The sequence below is a fragment of the Chrysochloris asiatica genome, unplaced genomic scaffold (genome assembly GCF_000296735.1).
Source record: "Chrysochloris asiatica unplaced genomic scaffold, ChrAsi1.0 scaffold00091, whole genome shotgun sequence".
In the NCBI taxonomy this organism is placed as follows: domain Eukaryota; kingdom Metazoa; phylum Chordata; class Mammalia; order Afrosoricida; family Chrysochloridae; genus Chrysochloris; species Chrysochloris asiatica.
In genome coordinates this window covers 4648881-4665180 of record NW_006408609.1, presented here as the reverse complement: position 1 = coordinate 4665180, position 16300 = coordinate 4648881, and the positions used below count along the sequence as shown (strand labels likewise).

The 16300-nt window shown below is 36.5% G+C and overlaps 1 protein-coding gene across 1 annotated transcript in view; it reads left to right on the top strand.

Annotated features, from left to right (window-relative positions):
• Positions 1 to 16300, top strand: part of ROBO2 (roundabout, axon guidance receptor, homolog 2 (Drosophila)) — a gene marked incomplete at its 5' end in the record, with an annotated part of 881870 nt that overhangs the window by 627716 nt on the left and 237854 nt on the right. Inside the window, 3 exons of the mRNA XM_006866447.1 lie at positions 3698 to 3750; positions 4199 to 4395; positions 14259 to 14312. Coding sequence (XP_006866509.1) covers positions 3698 to 3750; positions 4199 to 4395; positions 14259 to 14312 — 304 coding nt within the window. The remainder of the gene's footprint in view (positions 1 to 3697; positions 3751 to 4198; positions 4396 to 14258; positions 14313 to 16300) is intronic.

Here is a 16300-nt window from a genome sequence, read left to right as displayed (position 1 = left end):
ATCTGAAATGCTTGCCTTTGTATGTTACACTTCTCTTTTCCCTAGCTGCTTTCAGGATTCTGTCCTTATCTTTGATTTTGGAGAGCTTGATTATTATATGTCTTGGTGATTTTCTTTTAGGGTCTATCCTTCCTGGGGTTCATTGAGCTTTTTGAATGCTTATCCTTTCACTTTTTAAGATGTTAGGGAAATTTTCTTCCAGAAGCTCTTCAAACTATCTCTTCTGTAGACTTGTGTGATACTTCCTGTTCCAGAATGCCAATAATTCTTAAATTATTCCTCTTCATGTTGTCCAACATTAATGTTAGACCTTCTTCAGATTTTTTTATCTTTTTTTCTGCTTGTTCTTCAATCTTAGTGTTATTGAGAGATTTATCTTCCATCTCACTAGTTCTGACTTCTATCTCTTCAATTCTACTCCTTTGCTCTTTCAGTGAATTGTCCATTTCTGATATTCTATCAATAGTTTAAACCTCTTTCAGTAAGTTTTGAATTGTTTCCCATGCTGTATCTATCTTATTTGATTGTTCCTGTAGTGCTTTCCTGATGTCTTCCTTATTTTCTCAACTCAATTGTAAAGTGTTTTGATACATTTTATAATCACTTTTCTGAAGTTCTTCTCAGGCATTTCCAAGACCTGTCCTCCTTCCAGTATGGAGTGTAGGTCTACCTCCAATTTATTTGTCTCATTCACTTTATCTTGTTTCTGGACATGTGCTGATATGGTCATCTGTTTCTGGTTTTTTGGACATATTCAATAGATAACTATGGCCTTAATACTTAGATGGGTGTGTGTTTTGGTATTTTTTATGCTTTCTGTTTGCCTCCAGGTAGATGTGATCAGGTGATAGTCTTCCCTTTCCATTCTTCTTCCTGGGAAATTTCGAGATGCTACTGTTGGTCATTATGACGTAACTCAGGATTTAATTTTTGGCCTGTTTCCTTTTTAGTCTGCCTGTTTCACAACCCCCATTCAGGCCTTTTTCCTAGTGATAAATAGTTCAGGGCCAGCTGTGACCAAAATTTTATACTGCCGTTTGGTTTTAAATGGAAACTGTCCCTTTAAATTTTGAGGAGATCTGTGTTCATGTGTAATAGAACCCTCCAGGGATGGGGGTAGGGTATCTACTCGCTCAAGCACCCCCTTTAGTCAACAGAATGGACGTGTGCAGACAGCGAGAGACCAGTGAACAGATACAAAAATAAGAATGTCCACAGGTTTATCTCCATGGTTCTGTCAGGCATCTGTGGCTGCTCTGATCCTTCCCCTATTTGGTCTTGCCCAAGATGGCCACTCAGAGAATAATTGAGTGCTTTGTATTAGAAAGCATTGGATTTCTTGCTTCTGGGACCATCCCATGAGACTGCTTGGCCTGGTATTCTGTGTTGTTGCTGTTGGAGCTCCTGACTGCACTTCTACCCTATCTGCCATCTTGTTTGTTCTCCTAAAAAATGATTTTAAATAAACCAATACTAGAATATTACCTTCAATGTGATATTAGTGAATAGATTTTAAAAAAATCCTTTCTCAGACTTAAACCATATAATATGATTAATTTAATTGTAGATTTTCTATCTGGGCATATCAGCATATTTTTTATTCAGATAAATATTATTGTTATTAGGTGCCATCAAATCAATATGAACTCATAGCAACCTTATGAACAACAGAAACAAAGACTGTCTAGTCCTGGGCCAACCTCACAATTGTTCCCATGTTTGAGCCCATTGATGCTGCCACTTTGCCAATCCATCTCGTTGGGGGTCTTCCTCTTTTTCAATTATCCTCCACCATACCAAACGTGATATTCTTCACCAGTGACTGGTCCCTCCTGACAATATGTCCAAAGTATGAGAGAGGAAGTTTGGCTGTCCTGGCCTCCAGAGAGCACACTGGCTGCACTTCTTCCAACACAAATCTGTTGTTTCTTTAGGCAGACCATAGTACTTTCAATATTCTCCTCCAACATCATAACTCAAAAGCATAAATTCTTCTACGGTCTTCCTTATTCACTGTGCATCTTTTGCATGCATATGAGGTTATTAAAAATACCATGGCTTAGTGAATAACTGCTATCAGGACTGACTGTTACAGTTGAAAATGTAAAGGTAGACATTTTGTAGCAAAAGGAGGGGAGTGGTTGGCTTTGCAGTCCAGGAGAGGAGGGCCCTAGGACCATCAAGGGAGAAGAGCGGAGTGCAGGACCCTACCCAGAGAAACAGTGACACCAGAGATGGAGGCAGAGACAATGACATGGAGAGACCAAGTGGCTGGGAACTCTAGACCCAGAGAGGGTTAGGGGCTGTGTGCTGATGACCAAGGGGCAGGCTTGCGGGGTATACCCTTTGGTTGTTTGATGACGCATGGAGCGGATTGTAATCATGACAATGAAATGATTATATGATAGGATGAATTTAATGCTAATGTTCTCCCATGTAAACTATCACATAACTCATAATAAAACATTTAAAAAATAAATAAATACCATGGCTTAGTCTTCAAGATGGCATCTTTGCTCTTCAACACATTACAAAGGTCTTGTGCAGCAGATTTGTTTAATGCAATATGTCACTTGATTTTGTGCCTGCTGCTTCCATGAGTGTTGATGGTTGATCCAAGAATTTTTAGCAATCTTTAAAGAACTGTTTATAGAAAATTTAATATACTTCATTAACCATAGAAATTTCACTGTATCGCCATTAGTTGATTAGGTGATCATTTTTTGTTGCACTTTTTCTTTATTTTCTCAATTAATTCTAACATGACACTGACTTTTTTCAGTAAACATCTAGGGTAGATAAAGGGATGTTCATAATAGCTTGACAAAAAAAAAAGAAATACAATGTGCCATTTGCATTCTTATGTATTCCTGCAAATTCCAAATGTAGTTGATGGCTTGCATAGTGCATATAACTCATGAATATTTCATAAAATAAAAAGGGACTAGAGAATAAGAGTTTCAAGATATATAGTACAAAATTCTATCAATTTTCTTGAGCCCAATGACAAATCCCTTTTTCTAAAATGCAAGTCTATTTCAAGGAGACTTTTTAGAGTCCTTAGTTCTATGAAATGTAGGATTCTAAGTAAATACCTGATTCTATAAGAAAAGAACTGAATAGACCACTTATAAATCCTTTTTGCAGCATTTTTACACAAAGTAGCTATTCTACTTAGGCCTGGCAAATGTTCTTATATTAATTGTTTGCTAGCTCCATTGTTTAGAACATGTGCTTCTGGGATGCAGAGATGCTGAACAGGTGCTGAGCTCTCCTGCTGAGGAGATCGCCCTTCTTCACATATAGTGCATGCTTTCAAGGACGTGTGGTAATTTGGCCTTCTGATAAATAACCATCATGGTTGTCTGGTAAAAACTGGGCAATGGAATTATTTTAGAAGAAGAAGAAGAAAACTATGACAAGAGATTTGCAATGTTTTTAGAACAGTGTAAGTGACTTCTGAAAATTAGACTGGTCCGTAAGATTCAGAAATATAAAGAAAAAAGTAAATGAAAATTCTGTATGTGTGTGTGCTAATCATATATTTTAACCTGCCTACAAAATTAGACACTGCTTGGATAATTACTGTGGAACCTTTTAATACAGCTGACAATAGTATAAAGACTAGTTAGACCATTGCCAGAGATGTTGGATGTTAGGCATTGTTCTGCCACAATTTGATTATGTATCTGTTTAGCTTTATCTCCACCATCTGGAAAGAATATAGACAAAATTTCTCTACTACTAAGAGTATGTCCTTGAAGAATTTATTGAAACTTTTTGTTTCAATTAATCCTGAAGATACGGATCATCCTAAAATGAAACTACAGACTGTAATTATGTGACTATAAATTACTTATGAACTCAGTCCACTTAGCAATGCCATTTCTTACGTAAAAATTTAGATAACTGATTATAAACACTTTCTTATGTATAAATGCACAGGGATTCTTATATAACATTACTGTTAAAGGTCATTTTTAGACCAATTCCTTAAGCCATATATAAAATATTTTGGTATTTTGAAAATTAAAACTTGGAAAGGTCAAGGTTACCCTTTTCAAAGCTGAAGCTAAGGATTCTATTTACAAACAGGAATAATTGACAACAATCAGAGGGATGCCAGAATGGTGCAATTTCTGTATTTTCATCAAATAGGTGCTAATATTTGCTGTTAATTAAACTAATTGCCACCTAGGTTGGGGAGTGCAAGTTGTCGTGTGAGCACATTGGCCCATCTGCTGAGAATCTCAGTTCAGGAAAAATGGTGGAACTGGCAATTAATTTGGGCTCTGGCCAGTGGTCAACTAGCAAGCTGGGACACACTTGGAATATGAAATGCCTTGGAGTCAGAGATGCTCTGCTGTCCATTAACTGGCTGCTATTATGCTGCATGTAGGCAAAGCTAAGACCAGGTGCCAGTCTGCAGAACACAAGGATCTGCCTGAGTGCCACCTGTCATTGACACGTGGTTGTATCTAACACAGGAGTCATGGAAAGCTCAAAAAATGTGGCATGTTAGAAACATTCCACTAAGCTGAGGTAAAATCCAGGGCAACATTTGACTTAGGTCTAAACTGCAGGACAAACCAAAACTTTATCAGGAGATAGTCACCATATCACACATACACATATACTGAACATTTCAAATTAAATATTCTCTGATGTAATTCACTCTTACTGATGCCTTAAAGAAACATTTTTTTCGAAGCCCTGTTGTTGTTAAGGGTGTCAATTTGGCTCTGACTCATAGTGACCCTGTTTCCAAGAAGCGGATTGATGGGTTTGAACTGCCAATCTTGTAGTTAGAAGTCTAGTGCATATCCTAGAGTGCCATACCACTACTAGAATTTTAAATTAATTAAATCAACTCAAAGGGAAGTTCCTTCCTTGTCTCTCTCAGACTCTGGGTTTTCTAAGTATCATTGAGTTGATTCCAACTCATAGTGACCCTGTACAGGGTTTCCTAGGAGCACCTCATAGGATTGAACCAATGACCTTGTGGTTCACAGTCCAATACTTATCCTACAACACCGCAACAGGAGTCCTCAGCTTCTAGTAGCTGTCAGCAATATTTAGCATTCCTGGGCTTCTAGTTTCCTCTGCCTCTGTCTTCACAGAATGGGCCCCTGTGCACAGTCTCTTGGTGTTTGAATGCCCCTATATAAAACAACCTTCAGAAGAGATTAGGTTAGAACCAATGTAATACAAAGAAACAAGCAAAACTCCTATTTCTAAACAGGATTACACTCATAGCTACAATGTTTAAAGATCAGTGTTTATTTGGGGAGCCACAATTCAATCCATGAAAACTCCACTAACACAAATTCTTAAATTCATAAACAAAATTATTGATAAGAACCATTTATGTGATTTTTATTAACCTCAGGGCTTTTGTTGAGGATTTATTTCTGAATAATTTTTGCTATTCTTAGTAAACTGAGTTATAAAGAGGCCTGCATTTTAGACTAGAGTTTAAGAGATTAATATTCTTATTTCAGATCTGACATAATTCATCATTTTATTTTAAAAACAATCCATGTAATATTTCTGTGCCCCAGAATTTACAACTGCAAAATGTTGAAGGTAGACCAGAAGTCTTCTTTGAAGCTTTCAAATTCTTAAATGGTGTGACTCTAAAAATAACAACAAAACAATTACACAACTATGATAACCCTTGGTTTTTGAAGGGAAAGAACCACAATTGAAATGGATGAGTCAAGTGTTAAAAAGGACATTAAAATCATCAATAAATCCAGTATCCAATGGCAAATATGGCAACCACTCTTTATGTTTTATATCCATTTCCATACACACACATATATGTGGTGGTGGTGACTGTGTGCCATGGAGTAGGTTCCAACTCATAGCAACCCTGTACAGGGTTTCTGAGGCTGTAAATCTTTATGGGAGCAGAAAGCCTCATCTTTCTCCCACGGAACAGCTGGAAGTTTCGAACTGTGGATCTTGAGGTTCGCAGCTGGATTCGTTACCACTACACTACCAGAGCTCCAAATATATATATATATTGAAAAGGAGTAAGCTAAGAAATTTGGAAGATAGCTATAGCTACATGGTCACTGATTGGAAGAGATCCATATTTGTACCCATTCCAAAGGGAGGTGACCCAATGGAATGCAAAAATTATCTTTAATCCAACATGAAAGTAAAATTTTGCTAAAGATAATCAAAAACATTGCTACAATACATTGACAGAGAACTGCCAGAGGTTCAAGTCTGATTCAGATGAAAATTTGTTTATTATTACTTATGTCAGATGTATCTTGGTTGAAAACAATGATCACCAGAAAGATATTTATCTGTGCTTTATTGACCATGGAAAGGCTTTGACTGTGTGGATCATGAAAAGCTATGGACTACATTGCAGAGCATAAATATTCTGGAACATTTAATTATGCTTATGAGGAACCTGTACATAGACCAAGAGGCAACCAATTGAACAGAACATGGTGAAATTGAATGGTTTGAAATCAGGAAAAGTGTGCACCAGCATTGTATACTTTCACCATACTTATTCAATTTGTATACTGAGCAACTAATCTGAGAAGCTGGATTATATGAAGAAGAACATGGCATCATGATTGGAGGAAGACTAATTTACAATCTGTGATATGTGATGATACCACCTTGTTTGCTGAAAGAGAAGAGGACTTAAAATAGTGACGAAGGCCAAAGACCACAATGTATGGGTAGAACCACAATGTAAAGAAAACAAAAATACTCACCCCTGGACCAGCAAATAACATCACGATTAGTGGTGAAAAGATGGAAGTTGTCAAAGACTTCATTTTCTTTGAATCTACCACCCACACTCATGGAAGCAATAGTCAAGAAATCAAAGAAAATATTGCACAAGGCAAATCTGCTGCACAAGACCTCTTTAAATTGTTGAAGAGCAAAGATGTCAGTTTGAGGACTAGGGTGTGGCTGACCCAAGCCATTGTATTTCAATAGCCTCACATGCATGTGAAAGTTGGATAAAGAATAAAGAAGGTCATAGAAGAATTGAAGCATTTGTGTTATAGTGTTGGAGTAGAATACTGAAAGTACCATTGACTGCCAAAAGAATAAACAAATCTGTGTTAGAAGAAGGACAACCAGAATGCTCCAGCAGTCAAGATATCAAACGAAATAATGCATTAGGTAAATTAGACTTTGTCTCTTACACTTTGGACATATTATCAGGAGGGACCAGTCATGGAAGAAGCATATCATGTTTGGTAAAATGGATGGTAAAAGAAAAAGTGGAAGACCCCCAAGGAGAAGGTTTGGGAACAGTGGCAGCAGCAATGGGCTCAAATGAAGTGAGGATTGTGAGGTTGACACAGGACTGTTTCATTTTGTAGTGCATAGGATTGCCATGTGTCACTACCAACTTGATGGAACGTAACAATAGTCAACTGTCAATTTGTCGTACTGTGATGGCTTGTGAGTTTCTGTGATTCTGGATGCTATGCCACGGGTATTTTAAATACTGGCAGGATCACCCACAGAAGACAGGTTTCAGATGAGCTTCAATACAAAGACAGACTAGGAAGAAGAGGAGACTATTTCTGAATATTTAGTCACTGAAAACCTTATGAATAGCAGAGAAACACTGTCAGATATTTTGCTGGGAAATGAGCCCCTCAGGTTGGAAGCCACTCAAAATGTGACTGGGGAAGAGCTGCCTCCTCAAAGTAGAGATGACAGTGATAATGCGAATGGAGTAAAGCCCGTGGGAGTAAAGCCCTCAGGACTGTCATTTGATGATGGGGAACAACTCAAAATGAAAAGAAACAGCTGTAACATCCATTAATAATTGGAACATGGAATGTACAAAGTATGAATCTAGGAAAATAGGAAATTGTCAAAAATGAAATGGAGCACATAAATATTAATATCTTAGGCATTAGTGAGATGAAATGGACTAGTATTGGCCACTTTAACTCTGACAACCCCATGGTTTACTATGATAGAATGACAATTAGAAGAGGAATTGTGTTGCATTCATTGTCAAAAAGAGCATATCATGATCAATCATGAGGTACAACACTGTCTGTGATAGGATAATATCCATACAACAACAGGGAAGACCAGTTAATAACACTATTACTCAAATTTATACACCAACCACTAAAGCAACTGAGGATGAAAAAGAAGAATTCTACCAACTTCTTCAATCTGAAATTTATCAAACATGCAATCAAGATATGTTGATCATTACTGGTGATTGGAATTCAAAGGTTGGGAGCAAAGAGGAAGGATCAGTTGTTGGAAAATACGCCCTTGGTAATGGAAATGATGCTGGAGATCGCATGATAGAATTCCGGAAAACCAATGATTTGTTCATTTCAAATACATAGATGGAGGATATGTCAATGAACTTTAGCTTCACATTGTGATATTTTTGTTTAATAAAAATTTCTATGATTCTGGATAAAAAATCTATACTTTTGACATTCTAATAAAAGAAATCCACTGCTGTCAAGTAGATTTTGACTCATATAGTCAAATCTGCTGCACAAGACCTTTTTAAAGTGTTGAAGAGCAAAGATGTCAGCTTGAGGACTAAGGTGCACCTGACCCAAGCCATGGTATTTTCAATAACCTTGTATGCATGCGAAAACGGGACAGTGAATAAAGAAGACCATAGAAGAATTGATGCCTTTGAGTTATGTTGTTGTACGAGAACATTGAAAGTGCCATGGGCTTCCAAAAGAACCAATAGATCCATTTTGGAAGAAGTGCAGCCAGAGTGCTCCTTAGAGGCCAAGATGACCAAACTTCGTCTCTCGTACTTTGGACATATTGTCAGGAGGGAAGAGTCACTGGAGAAGGATATCATGTTTGGTAAGGTGGAGGGTCAGAGAAAAAGAGGAAGACCCCAACGAGATGGATTGGCCAGGTGGCAGCATCGATGGACTCAAGCGTAGCAACAGTAGTGAGGTTGGCCCAGGATCAGGCAGTGTTTCATTCTGATGTGCATAAGGTAGCTATGGGTCAGTACCGACTCGATGGCACTTAACAACAGCAACATACAGGCATGACTTGTAATTCAAAATTGTTCTTGACTCTGAATTTTTACCTAACATTTAATTTAAAAAAATCTCGCACTGCATTCAAAAAGCATTCTTAAATTACATTTTCATTTCTCATAATTATAATGTAAATAAGTCATATTTATTATGCTTACTCAAGGAGCTCTGGTAGCGTAGTGGTTGCGAATCGGACTGTGAACCTTAAGGTCAGCGGTTCGAAACTATCAGCCGCTCCGCGGGAGAAAGATGAGGCTTTCTACTCCCGTAAAGATTTACACCCTCGGAAACCCTGTACAGGGTCGCTATGGGTCGGAACCGAGTCGACAGCACTTAACAACAACAACATTATGCTTACTCAGTACCAGGCCTAATATAAGCATTGACTGATTGATCCTTAGCACATCTATATGATGTAGGTACTATTGTTATCAATTACAAATGAGAAAATAGAGATACAAGGAGGATAAATAGGACAGCCACCGAGTAAGTGACGTAGTATGAAACCTAGAAGCAGTGAGCCTCTAGAGTCTACATCCTTAAACACCACACTACCTAGTACTGCTGGGTGGGAATTCCATTTTCCATTTGGGGCTTCATAGTAGGAAAAAGTTGCTTAGTAAATGCCTATCTGTAAACATTGTTGTCTTCAAATAGTCATAAAATACACTTTAAAACCTAAAACATTTATTTAATAAAATATGTATGAAGAGTTTATGTTTATCATAATAGCACTTATCTGTCATCAGTAATACACCCATTGCCTTTGAGTTGATTCTGACTCATCGCAACAACCCTATAGCATAAAGCAGAACTTCCACATAGGGTTTTTTTTAATACTATAAATATTTTCGAAAATAGACTGTTGTTATGTGCTCTGGAATCCGTTCCGACTCACAGCGATCCTGCACAGGGATTCCGAGGTCCTGTGGAACAGCTGGTAGCTTCAAACTGATGACTGTGAAATTAGCAGCCCAACTCGTAAGCACTACACTACCAGAAAATAGACTACCTTCAGGTAACAGGTGCACCACCAGGATTCCTTTTCAGTAATAGTAATTCATTGTTGTTGTTGTTAAGTTCTGACTTGTAGCTATCCTGTATGGGATTTCTGAGGCTATAAATCTTTGGTGGTGGTGGTTATGTGCCTGGGAGTTGGTTCCAACTCATAATGACCCTGTACAGGGTTTCCGAGGCTGTAAATCTTTAGGGGAGCAGAAAGCCTCATCTTTCTCCTGTGGAACAGCTGGAAGTTTTGAACTGTGGATCTTGAGGTTCGCAGCCCGATTCGTACCCACTACGCTTCCAGAGCAACTTTAGAAATCTTTAGGGGAACAAAAAGCCTCATCTTCTTTCCTTGGAGTGGCTAGTGGATTTGAACTGTTGACCTTATGGTAAGCAGGGCAGTGTTTATCCTACAAAACTATAGCATTTCCCATTAACTTATTATATATCTCAAATCAAGAAGTGCATATTTCACTTTGAAATTTTCATTATTATGCATTATTCACTTGAAACAAAAATAAAATAATTTTATTTTTACCTCACAGAATATGCATAGTTTAACTAAATTCATTTTTCTTTTCTTATTTTTAATAATATATTTGTAAAGTAATACAATGTCACTGGAAACACATCAGGAGAAAAGATATACTTGCTGAAAGAATAAAATAATGTGGCTAAAATATATAAATCTACAGCTATGAATTATTTTAGGAAAATGACAGTTAAATTCTTCACATTAATTTTCTGTTTCCTAATATAGTATCTAGGCCACCTTTAAATTTATTGAGAGTGTTTTAAAAATATTTCCTTGAAGATTTGATTATCAACAATTTGATATGAATTGTTAGCTAGGATCACATTCCATATAAAAAAATTACCCTTTTTTGCTTTATAATGCTCCTTTTGGAAAAGTTGCTTTCATTAATTGAGACAGAAAAAAAGAAAAAAAATCATAGCTCAAGACTCAGTTTTGCAATAACATAAAGAATGATCAATTATATCTTTGTAAATGTGTGAAGAAGATATAATTGCCAAATACAATAAGATAATAGATATTTACAAAGGATTTTAAGTGTACACTCTACTCCACTACAGTGAATCAGTTATTGGAGAAATCATACATCATATTAACTCATTGGAATGTCATTTTAAATGGTCATATCTGAGGTGTGCATTTTGTGGGGTGAAGTGGGTATTAAACATGCCAAGTAATTGAAGCACTAGAAGTGTCTCTTCTGAGAAGATTATTCATCATATAGATTTGTGGGATAGTTCTGTGGCCAGATCTCAGTGTAGAGATCTCTACAAAATGTATTGAAATATATGTACCTTTCATCTCATCTAATGAAATGATAGGCATTTGAAGTATTTATAAAGAATATCTTGTTGAGTATTCTGTACCATTGCAATTCATGCAACTGGCACATGTTATAAAAATATGTTCAATGAAAACCATAAATATCCCCACCATTAAACTACATTTTCTAGCAGCTTTGTCAAAATATTTACACCACAAGTAAAAGGCAAAAAGTCAATCAGGCATCTTACCTTAATTTGGGAGATTTTGACAAGAGAGGAATAGTGGGAAAGAAAATATTTTTATCTTCTCTATGAATGTAATTTATAGTAAAATGCCAATTATTGCAAAGGAATAATACAATTTCCATTCTATCCTAATATAACAGAGTCCTGGTATAGCACTACTGTTTAATGCACTGGCCTGCAAAGTCAGTTTGAACTGCAAAGTCGGCAGTTCAAGCTCACCGGCTACTCTTTAGAAACCCAATACAGGGTCACTATGGGTTGGAACTGACTTGATGGCACTTAACAACAATAACAATTAATATGATATTGGATTTCAATAATTACTTCAAAAATGATAAAATACATTAATTGAGTGTTTCTATGAATTAATATATCAGTTCTGTCAGGGGATGTGAGATATACATAACTTTGTTAAATATACCAAACTATATAGAAGCTTTGGTACCCAAACTCTTAAGGTTTCAATAAATAAAAGATAGTTTACTCCTATATGACCTAAGAGATGGGTCTGACAGGAAGATTAGAATTTCCATAATTTGTAGTGAATTGTTTAGACTGAGCACACATAATAAAATTTTTTAAATATATATTTTGTGTTTAGAAAAAAATTATCTCTATATCTGTGTAGAAGGAGCACTGGTAGCTTAGTGGACTATGAACTGGGATGCTAACCGTAAAATCAGCAGTTTGAATCTACCAATTGTTCCGCAGGAGAAAGATGAGGCTCCTTTAAAGATTTACAGTCTTGAATTTACAGCTTATAGAGGGTTACTGAAGGAGCTCTGGTAGCTTAGTGGTAATGAGTTGGGCTGCTAACCTCAAGGTCAGCAGTTTGAAACTATCAGCTGCTCCATGGGAGAAAGATGAGGTTTTATTTTGGTAAAGATTTACAGCCTCACAAACCCTATGCATGGTGGCTATGAGTTGGAACCAACTCCAGGACAAACCACCACCACAAGGTTGCTGAGTCACAACTGACTCAATGGCACACCACCACTACCACATATCCATGTAGAGGGTCCTAGATAGTGTAAATGGTTATGCACTTAATTACTAAATGAAATATTGGACGTTCAACCCCACCCAGAATCATTTTGTAAGACATTCCTGATCTGCTTCTGAAAACTCGCAGCCTTGAAAACCCTCTGGAGCAGTTGTACTCTACACACATGTGGTCACTATGAGTCAGAACTGACTTAAAAGCAACAACAATATTTATATATGTTGTTGTTGTTGTTAAGTGCCGTCGAGTCAGTTCCGACCCATAGCAACCCTGTATAGGGTTTCCGAGGAGCAGCTGGTGAGCTTGAACCGACAACCTTGCAGTTCAAACAGCTTTGCAGTCTGGCACATTAACCCACAGCGCCACATATATATAGGTTAGCTTAAATAAGAAAAAAAAAAAAAAAACTTGGGAGGTAAGAATGCCTGTAAGATGTTTAGTAGACAATGAAAGTTAGATCATTAGGGGAAATACATAGGAGTATTACCTGTGAATATGTACTATAAATGACAATGAAAAGAAAAAAAAAACACATTTCATTGGGAATTGATTGTAGATTAGGTTCATGGGAAAAGAAGGATTAAAGATACTATTAAGGTTTGAATCTTGGGTTTTCCTTAAAATAGAGAAGTGAAAATATGTTTGTTTGTTTTTTGTCTACTAATATTTTATCATGCACTCACACACCTATGTCACTAAATTCAAAATATCATTGATTGTGAGACTCAACAGTACTTTTTCTGTGAATTAAAAAGAAAAAAAATGAATTACTCAATACACTAGGATATTCCATTTGTAGTTAGATGATCAAATGTGGAAAAAATGTGTTATCTTAAAACTGATGAAATATGGGAATTACTAGAAACTTTTATTATGTGCAGTTTCAAGTACTGTAACTCATTTAATCGTTCAGAATTACTTTAAGAAATAGATACTCTCATTATTCACATTTTGCAAAGGGAGAATAAGGGCAAATTTAAATCGTGCAGAGAGATTTGAAGCCAAGCACTGTAACCCCAAATACCACTTTCATAACTCTTACACGAAGCAATTCTTTTTTTAAGAAAATTATATTAAAAGATATAAAACTGCAGTTTTTAAGGGTCCACTGGTTTTGCATTAGGCATTTTTATAGTTTTTTTTTAACAATCCTTTCAACAGGATTAAAAACCTTCTTTTAACAGAGGTATAACTGTAGCTTCAGGACAATGAATAACAAGTTCAATGTCACAAGACACAGAGGAGAAAATGCTGAATTCAAACACTTAGTTCCTTATATGTTAAGTGCCCGTGCTCATTTTTAATTGTGTACTTGAAGTACCCTTTATTTCATGTTTGCTTAATAGTCTAAGCATTGGACTACAATCCCAAAATCAGTGGTTCAAACCCAGCAGCCATTCCTTGGAAACCCTATACAGGGTCACTATGAGTTAGAAACGACTTGATGGCACTTAACAACAACAATAACAATGTAACATTCTAAAATAGGAAATAGTGCTAGATTCATCATTGTTGTAATGGGTTGTTTCTGTATCTAACTCCCTTTTTCACATTTATCTCTAATCCCAAATATGAAACTTTGTGTATGGTATATGGTAGATGCTCACCAGATACATATTTAGTTCAGAGGTCCTCACCTAGGGGCAATTTTGTCCTGTCTTCCACAGATGGAAATTATTTGCTTACCACAATAGGGAAGAGGGAGAGACTGGAACTGGGAAGTACTAGATAGAAGTAAAGAAGGCTGTTAAACATCCTACAGTCCATAGAACTGCCCTTATGGCAAAGAATACCTGAACCAAAATGGCAATAGGTCTAAGTTTGAGAAACCCTGATTAAGTGGAAAAGATGACTCTGGTAATTGCTCAATTAAATGTTATTTTATTATACTTATTATTATTGTTAATTTTATGGCAAACTATGTTGTTGTTGTTGTTAAGTGCCATTGAGTCTGTACCAACTCATAGAGACCCTGTGTAGGGTTTCTGAGGTGGTTCAAACTGACCTTATAGTCGAGTGATTATCCTACATATAATTCAGTGCAGCAGATTTCAGAGATAAATTCTCCTTTTATGGCCATCGATGGAGTCCTGGTGTAGTGCTGTAGGATAAACACTGGACTACAAAGCCAGTTGAATCACAATGTTGGTGGTTCAAACTCATAAGTTGCTCCTCAGATACCCTATACATAGTTACTATGAGTCAGAAACAACTGGATAGCACTTAACAACAACAATGGCTACAGATAAAAGGTTCTACAAGTGAGACAGATCCATAATACCATGATTTATTTGAAATAAACATAGTCATCACTGAACACACACAGATGTATTCTTAGTTCATTGACATGAGATGAATGGTTATTTTGTATAAGAAACAGCGAATTTTTCTTCATATTCCTTGCTCATTAAGTGGTTGATGAATTGCTAAAACCAGGTAAGAGTAACTTAATGGATAAAGTGTGTGAAACTTCATTTTCAAATGGAGCTACCCACCCAAAAGCTATACGACACATTTCCTTTTCTCTGAAGAAAAGGGATGTTTCTTGAAACTTTCATAGCAAAACCAGAAAAACAAAAACACCAAACCGGTTGCCGTTGTGTCTAGACCTTATGTTTTACACTCCATAGAATTTTCTCTATGTAGAAGGCTGTGACCTGTTGGAAATCAATCACTAAGCCTGTCTGCTGAGGTACCTCTGGCTGAGTTAAAACTGCCTAACTTTTAGTTAGCAATCGAACCCAATTCAAAAATCCATTTGACCCTCAACTCACAGTCCTTTATAGTACAGAGTTCATTCTCCACTCAGAGAAGTGCAAGAATAATTGGATTTCCCTATAAAAAAATTATCAATCCTATCTTTAAGCAATTGTTTCTTGTGGATTTAATATCTGAAGTCTTTTTACAAAAGAACTTAAAATTGAAGACAACTGCTAGCCAAAAATATGACCCTAAGATATAACCATTTTTCTAAAGTTGATGTTTCTATTTATATTATGAAACCAAATTTCTTGTTGTTGTTAAGTGCCATTGAGTCGATTGTGACTCATAACAACCCTGTAAAGGGTTTCCAAGGAGTAGCTGGTGGGTTTGAACTGCCAACCTTGGGTTCAAAACAACCTTGTGGTCTAGTATATTATCCTGCAGCACCACACCAGGATTACATGCATCATCACACCAAATTACTTTGAAAGAATTTAAGCCAATAAGATCTCCTTATTTTTTTCCATTTGGGAGATAATTTAGCCTGCCTATACCAGTCACTCCTTGGAAACCCTATACAGGGTTGTATGGGTCAGAACTGACATGATGGCACTTAACAACAAGATACATTATAGAACTCTTAGTATGGTGCTGCAGAGAAAATGCTCGACTGCAAGGTCAGTTTGAACCACAAGGTCAGTGGCTCAAACTCATCAACTGCTCCTCGAAACCCTATGTAGGGTCTCTATGAGTTGTAACTGACTCGACGGCACTTAAAAACAACAAGAAATACCATTTTATATTAGGTTTTATGATTTTTTCTTTTCTAGCTAATAAAAACTTATCCTCAATAACAACTATGCTAGTATAAAAATGTTTAAAAGCAATAATGTAGGGATTTGCATATATTATTATATTTGAATAATCTATAAAGGTTAGTGGAAATTTTGCCACGAAAGACTGCATTTGGTAAAGGGTAGTAATTTAAATGTTTACCTATGCTTTA